The sequence below is a fragment of the Sorex fumeus genome, unplaced genomic scaffold, assembly GCF_029834395.1.
Source record: "Sorex fumeus unplaced genomic scaffold, SorFum_2.1 ptg000006l, whole genome shotgun sequence".
In the NCBI taxonomy this organism is placed as follows: Eukaryota; Metazoa; Chordata; class Mammalia; order Eulipotyphla; family Soricidae; genus Sorex; species Sorex fumeus.
The window spans coordinates 55,299,314-55,318,860 of NW_026606063.1; the positions used below are offsets into that span (position 1 = coordinate 55,299,314).

The window sequence follows — 19,547 nt, forward strand, 5'->3', positions numbered from 1 at the left end:
AAATTGTTCTTTCTATTTTTGCGGTTTTGTTTTGTGACCACACCTGGTTATGCTCAACTTACTCATGACTTTGGACTCAGGTATCACTCCTGGTGGGGCTCAGGGGACTATGTTCGGTACCAGGGATTGAACCCAGGTTGGTCACTTGGAAGTCAAATACCTGCTGTAGTGTCTAGCACCTAACCCCCTCCCCCATTTATTATAGCATGGTTTTTATGATACAGTGAGCTCTTAAAATAATGCTTTATATAGCATTTTTGTACCTTCACCATTAAATTGAGGATGAGGGACTGAAGGTGGGAGAGAGAAATCAACACTTAGACTCCAAATTATATATTTATTTTCCTTTTGGGTCTTACTCAGGTGTAACTCCTGGCTCTCTGCACTCAGGAATTACTCCTGGCTCTGCACTCAGGAATTACTCCTGTCAGTACTCAGGGGACCATTGGGATGCCAGGAATCAAACCCAGTTAAGCATGTGCAAAGCAAATACCCTACGCACTGTACTATCACTCCAGCCCCTTAACATATGTATTATAATATTCAGTGTTCGAGAAATAAAGCAGGGTTTGATTTAATGAATAGCACTCTTTAATAAACTTTTTATTACAAATCTTGAAAACCCCCAGAGTACCTTTGAAAAGGTTGGGTGAGATTCTTGAAAAGGTGAATTCGACACTGGCAGATCTCATTATACTGTGTCCCAAATTTACTTCTGTGTATCAAATTCTCACTGTACTTTCTAATATTGCAGGTTAATTTTTTCAAGGAATTTTGTGCATTTTCTCAGACACTACAACCTCAAAATAGGGATGCATTTTTCAAAACTTTGGCAAAGTTGGGGATTCTTCCTGCTCTTGAAATTGTGATGGTAATTATATACTAACTTTTCTTAGTTTTGAAGTAATGAATGTATAATAGAGATATAGATTGTATTTTTTGTGGTTTGGTTTGGTTTTGTCCCACACCCAGCACTGCTCAGTTGTTACTCCCAACACTGCACCCAGGAATCACTCCTGACAGTGCTCGGGGGACCATCTGGGGTGCCAGGGATGTAACCTAGATCATCTGTGTGCAAAACAATACCGTGGGTAAGTTGGTAAGTGTCTGCTATACTTTTTTTGGTCCCTTATAATAGAGTTATGAATGGGAAAGTAATAAGAGTAGTACACATTGAATTTTATAGTTTAGATTATAATTCATTTGATAGTAAATTATTACAAGAATATGTTCAGTCTTCAGATTTTTGTTAAATTTGTTAATAGTAATATAATTATTTTCAGATAATGATTTCAAGTTAAAATTTTATTCTTTTTATTACTATTGCCACTCCTATTGGTGCTGGGGATCCAGAGCCATGTCCAGATTTGCAGGGCTGGGAGGCAGTGAGGGCATGCAAAACTCCATATGCAAAACTTGTGCCACATCCCTAGGCCACACAGGTTTTTTTGTGTGTGTGTGTTTGGGGGGATGGAGGGGGGTGGGTCAGGAGTTGGGGTTCTTGCTTGGCAGTAGTCAGGTTCAGTCCTGGTGTGCTGCTTAGGCCTCCCATATAGAAAGTACGAGCAAAGCATGAATTGAACATATTTGGCTATCCCATATAATTTCTTGAGAGTATTATTGTATGGGGCCAGAGAGTCAGTACAGTGGGTAAAGGCCAACCCAGATTTGATTCCCAGCACTTCATATGGTTCCCAAGTTCCCACCATGAGTGATCCCTGAACATTGAGCCAGTAGTAAGCTGCTGGATTTGACTTAAAACAAAAGTATTATCTCTTCTTGTAACAATACTAAATAAACTTTATAGAAATGAATAAAATAGCTTTCTTTTTTTAGATCATGAGTGAGTGAGGGCAGACTGGATCAAGGAAGAAGCTAATTCTCTCCTAAATAAATAGAACAGAAGTTCTCAGACTTTCGTTAGATGAATTTTATCCATTTTTTTTTGTTTTATCTTAAATTCAAAGCAAAATTTTAATAAATTGCATCAAAAACACACAAAAAGATTGATGACTGTAACATAAGGTTGTTTTAATGCTAGAAGAGCACTGTAGCACTGTCCTCCTGTTGTTCATCGATTTGCTCGAGTGGGCACCAGTAATGTCTTCATTGTAAGACTTGTTGTTACTGTTTTTGGCTGCACGAATATGTCATGGGTAGCTTGCCAGGCTTTACCATGCAGGCAGGATACTCTTGGTAGCTTGCCAGGCTCTCCGAGAGGAACAGAGGAATCGAACCTGGGTCGGCCACATGCAAGGCAAATGCCCTACCTGCTATGCTATCGCTCCAGTTAGAAGAGCAATGAATTTAATTCACCATATAAATAAGCACAAAAGAAAAGTTATGGTCACAATACATCCAGAAAAGGTCTTTGAAAAAATTCGACCATCGTGCCTGTTCATGGCAGTTAAAAAGTATTAGGAAACTAGAAATAGAAGGTAACTTCCTGAAGTAGACAAAATGCTTCTTAAACTTTCAGCCTTATTGGGTATTTATAAAATCCAAAACTTGAGAAGAATTCTTTTCAAATATGTTTATGTTAACGCGTATAACTTTTGTGAGAAAAATACTTTCCCAAATCAAAAAAAGAATTTAGCACAGAATGACTTTTTTTTTTGCTAGTCCCTTTAATGTCTATTTTGTTATTTTGTTAAAAGATTCTTCTTTTTTTGTGGCCACACCTGCTTGTGCTCAGAGCTTACTCCTGGCTGATACTGGGTTGACCACATGTAATGTATACTCTGTACTATCTCTTTGGCCCTTGATTATTCTTGCTGTTTTTGTTTTTATTTTCTTAGGGCTTTGGGGGCCATATCCAGTGGTGTAAGAGGCTATTTCTTGCTCCGCTCAGGAGTGATCACAGGTAGTTCTTAAGGGACCCTATACATATCTTTGGATTCAACTGGGGTTGGCAGGGTGCAAGGCAGCTGTCCTAATCCTTGTATTATCTCCCCAGTCCCATGATTTTTATATTTAATTTACGATTATTTCTCTTTGTGGTCATGAAAACTGGTAAAAATTGAGCTACATACGTTTTCAATATTTGTGAAAGGAAAGGAAATACGGGACAAGGTTATAAATTTTGCTTCTAGTACAATCTCTAAATTCGGAGGTTTAGAATTAACTCTTAGACTTGGGGACAAAGGGGGATTGTGAGGATAACTTTTGTAACTCTAAGTAACTTATTTTTCCTTTTACCAGGGCATGGATGATTTGCAAGTCAGATCAGCTGCTACAGATATATTTTCTTATCTAGTAGAATTTAGTCCATCCATGGTTCGAGAATTTGTAATGCAAGAAGCTCAGCAGAGTGATGATGTAAGTGATAATGTTCTGGTTCTTTGTTAATTACCATAGGATATTGTTTGCATATTATGGAAGTAAAGACATAGCTGTTATCTTAATCTTTTATGAAACAAAATAATAGAATTCTGATTAATTGTGTATTTGACATACCCAAAATACATACCAGTTAACTTGCTCATTAAGATTATAATAGAGACAGGAGTGGGTAGTACAACAGGTAAGGTGCTTGTTTTGCACATGGCAGACCTAAGTTTGATGCACAACACCCACTATGGTCTCCTGAGTCCTGCCAGGAATAAGCCTTGGGTACAACTGGTGTAGTCCCCCACAAAAAATGATTACAATAGAAACAAATTATTTTCTTTAATAATTTTACCGAAGTAACATTGCATTACATTACATATTAGGTTTATGTATGCATGATTATAAATCAACATTTGTAAGCATGTATGCATGATTATAAATCAGCATGCTTACAAAAAAGGATAAGTACATTTTTTAGCTTTAGATATAAATTTTAGCAGTACAAATATTGTTCCCTTATTTTTATTGCAGTAACAGATGCCAATATATATCTGTAACTCTCCACCACTGTTCCATTGTCTCCTCTCAGATGAACTTTCCTTAAGATAGGAAAGAATTGAATCTTTTTTGCTCAAAGTGAAAAGGAAACATGACATAATACGGTGAAGACACAATTGGTAATTCAGAGTTCCCGGGCAGTGTAGGGAAAACTAGATACTAGATAATTTGACATCGAATTAACTTCCTGAAAAATGTTTTTCTTAATAAAAATCTGAAAGAAGTGACTTTAACTGCATGGGGACACACAGACCTCAGCATTGGAAACAGATTCTGATCATTTTTTCTTTCTGTTTCATCTTTGTCCACACAAATAGGAATTTCTTGGGGGTTTTTTTTTGGCTTTTGGGCCACACCTGGCAATGCTTAGGGGTTACTCCTAACTCTACACTCAGTAATACTCCTGGCAGTGCTCAGGGAACCATATGGGATGTCAGGGATCCAATCTGGGTTCGCCGTGTGCAAGGCAAGTGCTCTGACCTTGGTACTATCTCTCCAGCCCCCATTGATCTTAAAGTTTTAAGTGCTAATATAATTCCATGCTCGTAGGTCAGGTACCTATGTAGTTTTTAATATCATAATGTCTACTTAGATTTGTGGGGGGTTTTTTTGTTTTGTTTTTTGGGGTTTTTTTGTTGGTTTTTTTTTTGCTTTTTGGGTCACACCTGGCATTGATTGCATAGGGGTTACTGCTGGCTCATGCACTCAGGAATTACTCCTCGCGGTGCTTGGTGTGGACAGTATGGGATGCTGGAAATTGAACCCGGGTTGGCCGCATGCAAGGCAAATGCCCTACCCGCTGTGCTATCACTCCAGCCCCTACTTTGATTTTTTATATTCCATCTTTGTAAAGTTTTTCCACTAGTTTTGTTTTAAAGCAGTTTTGTGTCTAATCAATTCTTTAGGAATCAGAAGAGAAAGAAGTATTTTCTGTTGAGTATTAAAATTTTATTTTAGGGGCAAGAGTGATAGTACAGTGAATTGGGTGCTTATATTCAGCCAACCAGGGTTCAATACCTAGCACACCTATATAGTCAGTCCTCTGAACCCTGGCAATAGTGAGTGCAGAGCTAGAAGCAAGTCTTGAGCACTGCTGGGTGGAGCTCTCCTCCTTGCCCTCTCCCCGAATAGATAAATTAATGTTCTAACGACTCAATAGCTTCTGTGCAATTATTCCTGATAAAGGAATTTGAGTGCATATGACCCAGAACACAAAAAATTAAAAAAAATTATTTTAAACCCCAGTGATATTATGACTTTAAAGAAATGTTCAGTTTATTAGTTTATAATTTCATTGTTGATATTTTTATCTTATTCTGAACCTTTACTATATATGACATTTTTAATATATATAGTCTATATTATCTATATTCTAATTTTAATATATACATTCTATATATATTTATATATTCTATATATATTAAAATGATATATATTTACTGTATATATTAAAATGAATACTTTTATTGCCCCATCCTTACTAATGTGTATAATTTAGGAATATGTGACATTCCTAAAATTCTTAAACTATGAAAAGAGTAAGCTATTTAACTTCTAAAACTCTTAATTGTTTTCATTGGGAAGATTTTCTTCTTCACATTTGATGTCTGAGACTTACACAACAGTTAATGATTTTTAAATATGGAAAGTCACTATCTTCTTTTTCTTACCATAGTTTTACAATTTAAGAAATTTATCAGGGACTGGAGTGATAGCACAGCTGGTAGAGTGTTTGCCCTGCACGCGGCCAACCTGTTCGAATACCACCATCCCTTATGGTCCCCCAAGCACGGCCTGGAGCAATTCCTGAGTGCATGAGCCAGGAGTAATCCCTGTGTATCGACGGTGTGACCCAAAAAGCAAAAAAAAAAAAAAAGAAAAAAAAATTTATCAAGGCCCAGAGATGTAGTGCAGTGGGTAAAGCACTGGTGTTGCATATGACTGAGCCAAGTTTGATCCCCTATTTTGGTCCCCAGAGCCCTGCCTCTGGTCTTTGAGCACAGAGCCAGGAATATGCTATGAGCACAGGCAGCTATGGCTTGGGGAAAAAAAAAAACCACAAATTTAGAAATTTGTTGAACTGTCCTCAGAGTACTCAGAGTAGAGTTATCTCACTAAAGAATCAATTAGATTTAGTCCATTTTTTAAGATTACACTAAAAATTCATTTTATAATTAAGAATTTTACATGCTACATTCTCTATTGGGTTGATGGTAACTTTTTTTAAAGAAAAAGAGGTGATTCTAATATATTCAGTGGCCCACTGATGCTTTCATAACTTTTTTTTTTTTTTTTTTTTTTGCTTTTTGGGTCACACCCGGTGATGCTTAGTGGTTACTCCTGGCTCATGAACTCAGGAATTGCTCCTGGTGGTGCTCAGGGGACCATATGGGGTGCTGGGAATCGAACCTGTGTTGGCCATGTTGGCTGCATGCAAGGCAGACGCCCTACCCGCTGTGCTATCGCTCCAGCCCCTTTCATAACTTTTTAAAATAAATGTTCAGGGGCTGGAGAGATAACACAGTGCTATCTAAATAGCAAATAAATAATAATAAATATACATAATTATTTATAATAATAATTATGTATATTTATTATTATTTAATAAATTGTAAAGGCCCTCCCGTTGATCGTCGATTTGCTCGAGCGGGCCCAGTAACGTCTCCATTGGAGACTTTGTTGTTACTGTGTCTGGCATATCGAATACTCTCGGTAGCTTGCCGGGCTCTCCGAGAGGGGCGGAGGAATCGAACTCGGGTCGACCATGTTGGCTGCGTGTAAGGCGAACGCCCTACCCGCTGTGCTATCGCTCCAGCCCCCGGCAAGCTACCGAGAGTATTCAATATGCCAGACACAGTAACAAAAAAGTCTCCAATGGAGACGTTACTGGGCCCGCTCGAGCAAATCGACGATCAACGGGAGGGTCTTTACCTTTACCTTTACCTAATAAATTGTTATTAATAAGGATGGATGGATGGATCAGGCACACATAATTCTTTCATCTCCAAGGTTATGCGCTAGTAGCACTGCACTGTAGAGCACTGTCCTCCCGTTCATCGATTTGCTTGAGCGGGCACCAGTAAAGTCTCACAACAAATTGTGAGAACTTGTTGTTACTGTTTTTGACATGTCAAATACGTCATGGGGAGCTTGCCAGGCTTTGCCGTGCAGGGTAGATACTCTCAGTAGCTTGCTGAGCTCTCCGAGAGGGGCGAGGAATTAAACTCGAATTGCCACGTGCAGGGCTGGAGCGATAGCACAGTGGGTAGGGCGTTTGCCTTGCACACGGCCAACACAGCTGACCCAAGTTCGATTCCTTCACCCTTCTGGGAAAGCCCGGCAAGCTACCGAGAGTATCTCACCTGCACGGCAATGCCTAGCAAGCTACCCATGAGGTAGTCCATATGCCAAACACAGTAACAAGTCTCACAGTGTTACCGGGCCCATTCAAGCAAATTGATTAACAATGGAGGACAATGACAGTGAGTGGAGATACCATCATAAAACTTGAATCCTTACATATTATTAATAAATAATAAGTAGCAAATGCTAAAAGGGCATTTGCTTAGCCTGCAGCTGACCAAGGTTTATAACCCTTCAGGTCCCCTGAATCCTGCCAGGAGTGATCCCTGAGCACATAGTCAGGAGTAAGCCCTGAGCACCTCTCAGTGTGTCCCAAAGCGGGCGGGGGAGGGGGGTGAGGTATAGGAGGTACCAGAAACATGCTAGTGAGTAAAGGACCCATCTTGCAGGAGGCTGATCCAGGTTCGATCCCTAGCATCCATATGTGATCCATATGCGCACCCCAGCAGCACCAGGTCTGGTCCCTGATCATCGCTGGATATGGCCCCAAAACCAAACAAACATGAAATGGGACAAGAATAACATTTCATTCAGTGTATATCCGAAGGTTTCTCAAACTTCATAAAAAAGTGAAGTTTTCTTTTTTCAGACTATCATACTATTTCACAGAATTAAGAAGCTAGATCATTATGTTCTTTAGCATTTGAGGAGCTATAGCTGCTCTCCTCTAATGTGTCAGAATGGATTGAAAGGTTCTGTAGTACAGCCTTACTCAACTAGTTACAGAGCAGATTTAATATGCACATTTTTTTTTAGCAGTTAACAGCTTTAATTTTCTTTTTATATTGAGGAACAGACATACTAGGTGATACAAATTCAGAGCTTCTTGTCTATGGCATTTTCTTTTTTTTGTCCTTACATTTTTATTAGTGAAACACCATGAGGTACAGTTGTAGACTTACAAATTTTTGTGCTTGGGTTTCAGTTATACAATGATCGAATATCCATCCCTCCACCAGTGCCCATTCACCACCACCACCAGTCCCAGTATCCCTCACACCCCCCAGCCCCCAGCCCCCCATCCCACCCTACCTCTGTGGCAGGGCATTCCCCTTTGTTCTCTCTCTCCTTTTGGGTGTTGTGGTTTGCAAGAGGCATTGAGTGGCAATCATGTTCGGTCTATAGTCTACTCTCATCACGCATTTCCCATCCTGAGAGGAACCTCCCAACACCCATTATTTGGTGCTCCTTTCTCTATGTGAGCTACCTTTTCCCCTAGCGTGTGCAGCTGTCCTCAAAGCCATGGAGTAATCCTCCTGGTATTTATCTCAGCTATTCTTGGGTGTTCGTCTCCTATTTTGTTACTTTATGTTCCCCAGATGAATACAATCTTTCTCTGTCTGTCCCTTTCTTTCTGACTCATTTCGCTTAGCATGATACTTTCCATGTAGTACCACTTGTATATGAATTTCATGACTATCTTTTCTAATAGCTGCATAGTACTCCATTGTGTAGATGTACGAAAGTTTCTTTAACCAGTCATCTGTTCTCGGGTACTCAGGTTTTTTCCAGATTCTAGCTATTTATTGTAAAGAGTTAATATGCACATTTTTTAAGGAATATAAATGCCATTGTCACTGTCCTCCCGTTGTTCATCGATTTGCTCGAGTGGGCCCAGTAACGTCTCCATTGGAGACTTTTGTTGTTACTGTGTTTGGCATATTGAATACATCACGGGTAGCTTGCCAGGCTCTGCCGTGCAGGCGAGATATTCTCGGTAGCTTGCCGGGCTCTCCAAGAGTGGCTGAGGAATCGAATTCGGGTTGGCATGTTGTCTGCGTGCAAGGCAAACGCCGTACTGCTTTGCTATTGCTCCAGTCCATGAATACCATTAACAAATAGGTTTTTTTTTTTTTATCACTTTTCCAAATAAAGTGTTTGGGGCTTGCCAGACTTTGCCATGCAGGCGAGGTATTCTGGTAGCTTGCCGGGCTCTCTGAGAGGGGCGGAGGAATCGAACTCGGGTCGGCCATGTTGGCCACTTGCAAGGCAAATGCCCTACCCACTGTGCTATCTCTTCAACCTAGCAAGCTATCTGCAACATATTCGATATGCCAAACACAGTAACAATTGTCACAATGGAGACATTACTGGGCCCGCACGAGCAAATCGATGAACAACAGGAGGACAGTGACAAGGGCTAGGGATTTGACCCAGAATTACAGAACATACTCCTTGCATGTGTGTGGCCCTACAGCAACTAATAGAAAAGTAAATATATGAGGGGTGGGAGAAGGTAGGGAAGGGGAAAACTGAAAAGAGGAAGAAGGTAAAAAGTAATAAATATTCCTTAAAAATTCCTTAAAATATTTACCACCATTCGACCCCCTCTATCCTTGCCCCTTCTAATTGCAGTTTCATTGTAAATGTCCACTAATTTACTTTTATCAAGGGACCTGCTTTATTTCCTTACTTGCATACATAGCTGTCACTTAATCACTTCCCGTTAGTCGTCGATTTCCTCGAGCGGGCGCCAGTAACGTCTCCATTTGTCCCTGTCGCATGCTAGTGTAGCCCAATGGCATCTGTTCGCTCCGGGAACATGAAGGGCCTCAAACCGATCATTCATGATCTTGACGAAGAAGTCTGACCATCTGGAAGGTGGGCGGCCACGCGGTCTTTTGACATCCCGTGGAATCCAGTCGGTAACAGCTCTAGTCCAGCGGTCGTCTTTAAATCTCATTACGTGACCAGCCCATCTGATTTTCGACACCTTGGCAAATGAGACAGCATCTCTGATTCTTGATCGTCGATGGATGTCAGAACTCCGGATTCTTTCTCTCATTTGAGTGAAACGTGATATTCCAAGCATAGCTCTTTCTATTCTTCTTAGCGTTCTCATCTTGTTTGCGTAGGGCCCAGGTCTCTGAGGCATATGTTAATGCAGGAAGAACAGTGGAATCAGAGATGTGCCCGGAGCCGGAAGTTCTTCATCCTCTTAGCTATTTCTTCGACGTTCTTGAAGGCATTCCAAGCCACTCTCTTCCTCCTGCGCAGCTCGGGTGCCAGGTCATTTGTCATGTTGACCTCTTGACCTAGGTACACATACCTGTTGCATTCGGAGATGGTCGTTCCATTGAGAGCGAATGGGGCGTCAGGAACATGGGAAGATGCCATTGTTGACAACATTGACGAGGAATATGATCGACTAGTTCAGCACCTCCATGAATGTGCAAGGAATGCCAAGAGAGATATACACAAAAAATCACCTATCTTCGAAAACTCTTGAGCTAATTCGTCAGCATGGTTTGGCGCATGCCTCAGGCAACCGCAAGCTAACGTCCGAGCTCGCAAAGCAGTGCAGAGATGCGATCAAGGAAGACCTCAAAGTGAGAAGAGCAGAAGTACTGGTAGATGCGGCAGAAGCCGGGAAAAGTATTCGTAACGTCCGCCTGTCCTTCGCTAACTATAAGACCAAGATGACTGCCCTCCGACGTCCTGATGGATCCATCACATCCTCCAGAACGGCAATGGAGAAGATTATCCATGACTTCTCAAATCTCTTCGATAGCCATGTCCACTTGCCGACATACCAAATTCCACAGGATGGATATGTCGTTCCCAACGTTCTCCCTTCCGAAATCCGACACGCCATTTCGTCGGTAAAGAAACAAACAGCACCCGGCCCAGACAAGGTCAGACCTGAACACCTGAAGAACCTGCCGTCAGTACTCATCAATACACTGGCTCGGCTCTTCACACGCTACCTGTCTGAATGCAAGGTTCTGTCCCAATGGAAAACCAGCAGGACCGTACTACTGTTCAAGAAGGGAGACATCAATGACATTGGCAACTATCGCCCGATCTGCCTATTGTCTGTCATCTACAAGTTGTTCACTCGAGTTATCCTAAATAGGATTGGCAGAACTCTAGATGAAGGACAACCATGCGAGCAAGCCGGGTTCCGCAAAGGATTCAGCACCATCGACCATATCCACACAATAACCAAGCTCATTGAGGTTTCTCGGGAGTTCAAGATGCCGCTCTGTTTAACGTTCATTGATTTAAAGAAAGCCTTTGATTCTGTTGAGACGGAAGCGGTCATTGAAGCCCTAGCCAATCAGGGCATTCAAGCCCAATACATCAGGATCCTCCGTGAGCTGTATTGCAGATTCACTACCAGGATCTCACCATTCTACAAAGAAGTGATCGTTGATATCAAGAGAGGGGTGCGGCAGGGTGATACCATTTCACCAAAACTCTTCAGTGCTACCCTCGAGAACATCATGCGACGACTGGAATGGGAAGGAATGGGAGTGAAGATAGATGGTCGGCAACTACACCACCTCCTCTTTGCTGATGACATTGTTTTAATAACACCAAACATCAGCCAAGCGGCACAAATGCTGGCCGATTTTGACCGTGAGTGTGGAAAGGTAGGACTACAGCTGAATCTTACGAAGACAATGTTTATGAGAAACAGCCTTGTTCCTGACGCCCCATTCGCTCTCAATAGAACGACCATCTCCGAATGCAACATAGCTGTAAATCATCCAGTATATTTCTGACTTCCGTCAAATAACCCCTTCCATATGCTTCTGCTTTGCTGCCAATGTCATAAAAAAAATTATACCTGTATAGTGTTCCATTGTCTATGTAAAACATCTCTTAGTATCCAGTCACCCAATGGTGAGGCATTTTAGGTTCTTTTCCACATCTTAGCTATTATAAATAATGATGTATTAAACATTGGGATGCATATAACTCTTAAAGTTAATCATTTCAGGCCAGAGAGATACTACAGTGGGTTAGGCATTTACATTCCATATAGCCATTTCCAGTTTGATTGCTGCACATGGTCCCCCAAGCACTGCCAGACTTCTCTTCTGAGCACTGCTGGATGTGGGCCCCCAAACCAAAATAATGGGAATAATAAATAACAAGATGACAGCGTACACAGTGGGAAATTATATCTTTATATCATATATCAGTGAAGGTTTTTTTTTTGTTGTTGTTGTTTTTTGGGTCACACCTGGCGATGCACAGGGCTCACTCCTGGCTCTGCACTCAGGAACCACTCCTGGCGGTGCTCAGTGGACCATATGGGTTGTTAGGAATTGAACCCGGGTCGGCCATGTGCAAGACAAACGCCCTACCTGCTGTGCTGTTGCTCTAGCCCCCTGAGTGAAGGTTTAATGTATAAAGGATATAAAAAAAAAAAAACAGGCTATTCAACAACTAAAACAAGCCAGTAAACAAATAAATAGAAATTAGTACTGTATAATCCACTTAAAATCCATATCAGGCTACAAGTGTTTTAGATACCTATATAAAGGCAAATTATTTGTTCACAGCATCTCTTAATTTTTTGGAAAGGGTCAGTATAATCATATGTGCATATCTATAATGCACTGGTCTATGTCATGCTTCTTCATTAGCAGTAGTATAAACTCCTTGTTCTTAGAATTCTTAAGTTAACTAGATGAGGTGGTTCTGATTCTTTCCTCTGGTAAACTCTTTTGGCCGTTTTCTTCCAAAACTCTGGTTCTTAGGAAATCTTTTGTGGCTGTGTCTAAAAATAGGCAAAGATGCCAGTATCCTTTTTTACCCTTTGCTTTTTGGATCACGCCCACCATTGTTTAGGGGTTACTCCTGTTACTCAAAAATTACTCCAGGCAGTATCATATGGGATGCAGGATGGGCATCAAACCCTGATTGGCCATACGCAAATCAGACACCCTACCCCTACCCCACTGTACTATCACTCTGAGTCCTCGATTACCGGTGTTTGTAGTCTGCATTCTTTTGATGCAAATTCTCTGACACAGGTATTTGTAGAGATTGTACAACCAAGTTGTTGCTTTTTATAAATCTTTGCTGGTAGTGAGGTGTCCTCAGTTATGTAATGGACATTAAACTGACTCATTTTGGTTTGGGGGCCACACCTAGTGGTGCTCAGGGCTTATTCCCAGCTCTGGGCTCAGGGATCAAACCTGGTCAGAAATATACAAGGCAGATACCCTATCTGCCGTACTATCCTTCTGGCCCGAAGACTATGTTCTCAGGAGAGAACATGGACAAATAAACATACGAGACAAGCAAGCCACATGTATGTTCAAGACAACACAGACTTACAGGCTTGAAGACCAAGCCAATCTGTCTCCTATTTCTAAAGATCTTATTTGAGTTTGTTCTTCAAATATCAATGTTCTCTCTTGTAGTCTCTGTGGCCTTCATGTCTTAAGCTTGGGCACCTTAAGTCTTAAAATAACTTCTTATGGGCCATATGCCTTTATTTGGTAAGAAAATATTAGCAGAAATATTAACAGAAAATAACTGGCTTTGAGTTTATTTTTCTCCTTTTGGGCAATACTAAGTGGTGCTCAGGGCTGTTCCTGGCTATAGCAGAGATGAAAGGAGAAATTCAGGGAACCACTTAGTTCTGGGGATGGGACTTGGACCTCCAAAAATCTAGTTTGTGCATCTGTCTTTTAAGCTATCCCTTTCAACCTAGTAGTATTTTTCTCTTTTGGTGGTGAGAGGTAAGGAGTTTGGGGGGTTGGTTTTTGCGCCAAAGCCAGTAGTGATCAGAGCTTATGCTCTCTGTACTCGGGTTATTCCTGGTAGGGGTTGGGAAACCATATGGGAGATCAGATACCAAGCCCGAGTCAGCTGCATGCACAGGAAGCCCCTTACCTGCTCTACTACCTCTCCAGTCCCAATATTTTCTTAATTTCCAGTCAAAGTTCTCTGTAGCAGCCCTTTTTAGCTAGAAGATGATATAACTTGGTCCTTTTTTTTTTTTTTTTTTTTGCTTTCACAAGTTAACCAAATTATGGTAGTCAGTACAGGTCAATTTTATTATCCTTTTTTGGTGCTGGGGATCAAACCTAAGACTTCATACATGCACAAGCATGCACATACTCTCCATCTGAGTTACACCCCCAATCTCATTTCTCCTTTCATCTCTGCTATAGATGGTGTTTAGCATTGTATCTTTGAAAAGAAAAATTGTATTTGAGGGAGAAGACAAGAAAATGAAAGGGTTTAAAGAGTGTGTACTGAAATGTTTCATTGTATAAGCTATAATTTGCAAGTGCTTCCTTGCATTTAGATACAATCAAAACTCATTTTTGGGTATTGTTTTGCTTAGATTTAAGTAAATAAACTTATTTAAGAGTATTATTTATAAAGGGGCAGATTACCTTTAGTTTTTTTCCTGTAATGATCAATTTTCTTTGTTGGGCAGTATTTGTTATGTTTTTATACTTTGACATCATTTAAAGTGATTAAATGCAATAGTGTTATTCTGATGCTAGTTCACTAGCTGACACTTTTTTCTAATATTTTAACATTTATATGAGTCTGCTTTGCTTAACATGTAACATAAAGTCTGGTCCTTTCCTTCCACCCCACCCCAAATTGAAATAAGGACTGGATCTAGATTTACTGATAAAGTTCTGTGAGTGTACGTCATATATCTTTAAAGACAGTCCATTCTGTTTCTTAATTATTATTTATGGGTGCTTAAATTTCAAAATATTGAAGGGTAAGGCTTTGGTATTAAGCAGTTAAATTGCTATGACATGGTTTTGTTGATCTTTATTGACATATTTACAAACAACTTCACAGGGAGCTTGTTTTGGATATTATTTTGAATAAGAAATGAAGCAGATCTAATTGAATATCTTTTCTTTCAGGATATCCTTCTTATTAATGTAGTAATTGAGCAAATGATCTGTGATACTGATCCTGAGCTAGGAGGTGCTGTTCAGTTAATGGGACTTCTTCGTACCCTGATCGATCCAGAGAATATGCTTGCTACAACTAATGTAAGAAATTACTCTGAGATAAAGAAATGTTTTCCTCTAATCAGCTATAAATGATTTTTTCTTTTTGTGATTGAATCACCATGAATTACAAAATTAAAAAGATAATTGATGATTGAGTTTTAGGCTTACAATGTCACAACACCAGTCCCTTTACCAATGTCCCCTACCTTTCACGAGTCACCAATATCCCCAGTTTCCCACCTGCCCACCACCCTCCCTCTTGCGCAGGCACTTTTCTCCTCTACCACTGTCCTAGTGCTCCTTTCTCTAACATCCCATCCCACACCCAATGCAGTGACAAGCTTTCTACTAAGACCAGTGCTCCTGTTCATCCATTCGTCATTCCGTGCATTCGTCCATCCTCCCATCCTCCCCTTTCTTTCTGGTTTTGGATCCACACCTGGCAGTGCTTGTGCTTTTACTCCTGGGTGTGCTCTCAGAGATCACTCCTGACAGGCAGTGCGAGAGATAAAACCCATGTCAACTACATAAAAGGCATATGCCTTAACTGCTTTATTACTGTATTACTGCCTTTGGGAATTTGCTATTCCCCTACAAAGTTACACATATGAGTGAGATCATTCTGAGTCTGTTCTTCCTCTGAAGGATTTCACTCAATACGATATACTCCAGATTTATCCATGTAGCAGCAAATTGCGTGACTATCTTTTCCTACTGCTTTTACTTGCTTGATTGGTGACATTCCATAAAAATGCCTGTAGCTTAAGTGTCAAGGAGAGTTCTGCCTATATTTTTCTCTGTGTACTTTATGAAATTCAGGTCTGATATCAAAGTCTTTAAGTCATTTTGGTTGGACTTTTGTGCATGGTATTTGATAAAAGGTCTAAGTTCAGTTCTTAGCATGTGGCTGACCAGTTTTCCCAGCTCCACTTCTTGTAGAGTCTTACTTGCTCCACTTGAAATTTTTTCTTCATAATCAAAGATTGGGTTTGTTTTTTTTTTAATGAGGGAGTACTGCTATTTGTTCAGCCACTGATTAGCTGATTGAATTGTGCATGAACTCCGCCTTACTTTTTTTTGTTGTTTTTTATAATTTTATTTATTGAATCACCGTGAGAGCAGTTACAAAGCTTTCGGGTCTAAGTCTCGGTCATACAATGAAACAACCGTACCTTCACCAGTGCCCATTCTCCACCACCAAAAATCCCAGTATACCCCCATACCACACCCTTCCCCTGCCTGTGGGGCAGATGATTTCCACATTACTCTCTCTGTACTTTGATCACATTCACTATTTTGACACCAGACCCACCATTATTATTTGAGATTTTACCCCAACACTCAGATCTGCTGAAAAGGCAACAGTAGACAATTTGTGTTCTAATGCTGGTTATGAATAACATATGATGTCGCGTGTCTGCAGTAGGGCCATGTGATTTTGAAATTCCAAAATTTTAACAAATCTGGAGGGATTTCTGCCAAAAGCCACTGGGTTTCAAGGTTTGCTCCTGAGTCTCTGGGATCATGGCCGTTGAGCATCTTGATCAGGAGCCAGAGAGGCCATTCGTGGGCAATGACTTGGGGTCTCATTGGGGTGGGGAGGACAGGCCTGGCTCCACCCCCATCCGTGAGGCCCAACAAGTTTTGTCACTGCTGGCCCAAGCCTGACTGTCCAATGGCCTCTGGAGGATGACGGCCACCGAGCCACCAGGGGGAACAGGCCAAGGCATGAAACCTATTCCCACCTGGATGACCCAGTACCAGTAACCTACTGCAGGGACCGGATGCATTTCTGCCAAAAGCCGATGGGTTTCAAGATTTGTTTCTGAGTCTGTGGGATCATGGCCTTTAAGCAGTTCAATCAGGAACCAGAGAGGCCATGCCTCCAGTTATATAGCTGAGCCGGAGGTGGTTTGTGGGTGTGTTTCCCACATACCTAACTTTACTTTTTTTTACTTTCTTGGTAAACTTTGCCCCAAGTTTTTGGGGTCTGGCCAGCAGCATTTTTGGGGTATCTGGAAGTTTGAAGACGCCATCAGGCTGCTGATGTACTCGCCTCACAGGTATAGATTGACCTGGCGGCACCATACCCCCATTGTTTTTAATTATATATTTTTTCTTCTAATCTTTTTCTTTTTTGTGTGTGTCACATCTGTTGATGCTCAGGGGTTATTCCTAGCTTTGCACTCAGGACTCACCCTGGCGGTGCTCAGGGGATCTTAAGGGATGCTGGGAATCGATCCCAGGTTGGCCACGTGCAAGGCAAACACCCTACTGGAGCGATAGCTCAGTGGGTAGGATGTTTGCCTTGCACATGTTCGACCCGGGTTCGATTTCCTCAGTCCCTTTCAGAGAGCCCGGCAAGCTACCGAGAGTATCTAGCTTGCACGGCAAAGCCTGGCAAGCTACCTGCAACGTATTCATTATGCCAAAAACAGTAACAGCAAGTCTCACAATGAGACATTACTTGTGCCCGCTCGCGCAAATCGATGAACAATGGGAGGACAGTGCTACAGTGCAGTGCTAATCAAAGATTAAGTGAGCATTTACCTGAGGGGAGAGTCTGTCTCTGAATTTTCTATTTTCCTGAGGATTGCTTTGGCTGGGGTCCCAGAAGGGGTGGCAGCGCAGGAAGGTGTTTTTCCATCTGAATTTCAGGAGTGTTTGATCTCTTTCTTTGAAGAGTGTCATCCTTATAGAGACTACATTGAATCTGTATATTGCTTTGGGGTAAAAGTAAAGTAAAGGCCCTCCCGTTGATCATCGATTTACTCGAGCGGGCCCAGTAACGTCTCCATTGGAGACTTTGTTGTTACTGTGTCTGGCATATCGAATACTCTCAGTAGCTTGCCAGGCTCTCTGAGAGGGGCGGAGGAATCGAACTCGGGTCGGCCATGTTGGCCACTTGTAAGGCGAACGCCCTACCCGCTGTGCTATCGCTCCAGACCCTTTGGGGTTCTATTCCATATTGGAGATGTTAACCCTCTTAATTCATGAGCAGGGAGTGTGTTTCCATTTCCTTGTGCCCTCCTTTATTTCCTAGTTTTTCCTAATTTTCTTTGTGTAAGTCTTGCACCTCTTTGGATAAGCTGATTTTTACATATTTGATATTTTTGAGGCACTATTGTAGATGGGATTATATTTTTAATCTCTCTTCTGTTTCATTATGTGCATATAGGAAGGACAACTATGAACTTTTGCGTGTTAATTTTGTAGCCTGCTACTTTACTATACAAATCTATTACTTTTTCTTTTTGTAGTGTCTTTGGGGTTTTCTAGATACAGCATCATGTCATCTGCAAATAGTGAAAGTTTAGCTTCTTCCTTTCCTATCTGGATTCCCCTAGTATCCTTTTCTTGCCTAATTGTTATGGCAAGTACTTAAAATACTATTTTGAACAGACATGATTAGAATGGGCAACCTTGTCTTATGCCTGATCTTAGTGGAGAGACTTTTTGTTTTTCCCTGTTGACTATAATGTTTGCTGTGAGCTTGTGGTAAATATTGAGGAAAATTCCTTCAGTCCCCTTTTTTGCTCTGATCCCTGGAGCATCAAAATTTAAGCAGTTATATTGCTGTTCCATAGTTTGGTTAATCACTTGCATTTCATGTTATAAGCATATTCAAAACACATTCTTTTTCTTGCTTTTAATAGATTATATGAAATAAATTTGATTTTTGTAGTTCTACAGAAAAAAAAATGACAAAAGTATGAGCATAACTAGTTGGGGTTTGCTTTGTTTTGTTTTTGGTTTTGGGGCGACACCCAGTGGTGATCAAGGGTTACTCCTGCCTCTGCACTTGAGATTCACCCCTGGCAGGCTTAGGGGATACCAGGGATATGGATGCCAGGGATCAAACCTGGGTCAGTTTGATGATCCAGGTTTGGGTTGCCTGCAAAGCAAATGCCTTACCCATTATACTCTCACTCTGGCCCTAGTATAACTAGTTTTATTTCCTAGTATCTTTTTTTGCTTTTTGGGTCATACCCGGCGATGCACAGGTGTTATTCCTGGGTCTGCACTCAGAAATTACCCCTGCGGTGCTCAGGGGACCATATGGGATGCTGGGAATCGAACTCAGGTCAGCCGCGTGCAAGGCAAACACCCTACTCACTGTGCTATTGCTCCAGCCCCTATTTGCTAGTACCTTAAGTTTATGTTGTATAATGATTCACATTGCTAATTCTTACCCGTGTTTATTATGAAGGTGATGTATTTTTAATTTTTGTGTTTCAGAAAACTGAAAAGAGTGAATTTCTCAATTTCTTCTACAATCATTGTATGCATGTCCTCACAGCACCACTTTTGACCAATACATCTGAAGACAAATGTGAAAAAGGTAAGGTCTCTTAACTTTATGATTTGTGTATAAATAGTGAAATCAAATTTATCTGTAGGTTGTTTGCTTCTTACTCTACAAATGGGAACTTACTACTGAACTTTTTCTGTTTGTTTTGTTTTGAGGCCAGAATCAGAGGTGCTTAGGGCTTACTCCTGCCCTATACTCAGGGATTATTCTTGGAGGGCTCTACGGACCATATGAGGTCCTGGGGATTGAAC

The 19,547-nt window shown here is 41.1% G+C and overlaps 1 protein-coding gene across 2 annotated transcripts in view; it reads left to right on the plus strand.

The window, feature by feature from the left end:
- PPP4R3B (protein phosphatase 4 regulatory subunit 3B) overlaps positions 1-19,547 on the plus strand; it is a 67,080-nt gene that overhangs the window by 30,304 nt on the left and 17,229 nt on the right. For both annotated transcript variants that reach the window (XM_056129741.1, XM_056129751.1), the window contains exons 6-9: positions 755-871; positions 3,202-3,318; positions 14,892-15,023; positions 19,224-19,326. In XM_056129741.1, coding sequence (XP_055985716.1) covers positions 755-871; positions 3,202-3,318; positions 14,892-15,023; positions 19,224-19,326 — 469 coding nt within the window. The remainder of the gene's footprint in view (positions 1-754; positions 872-3,201; positions 3,319-14,891; positions 15,024-19,223; positions 19,327-19,547) is intronic.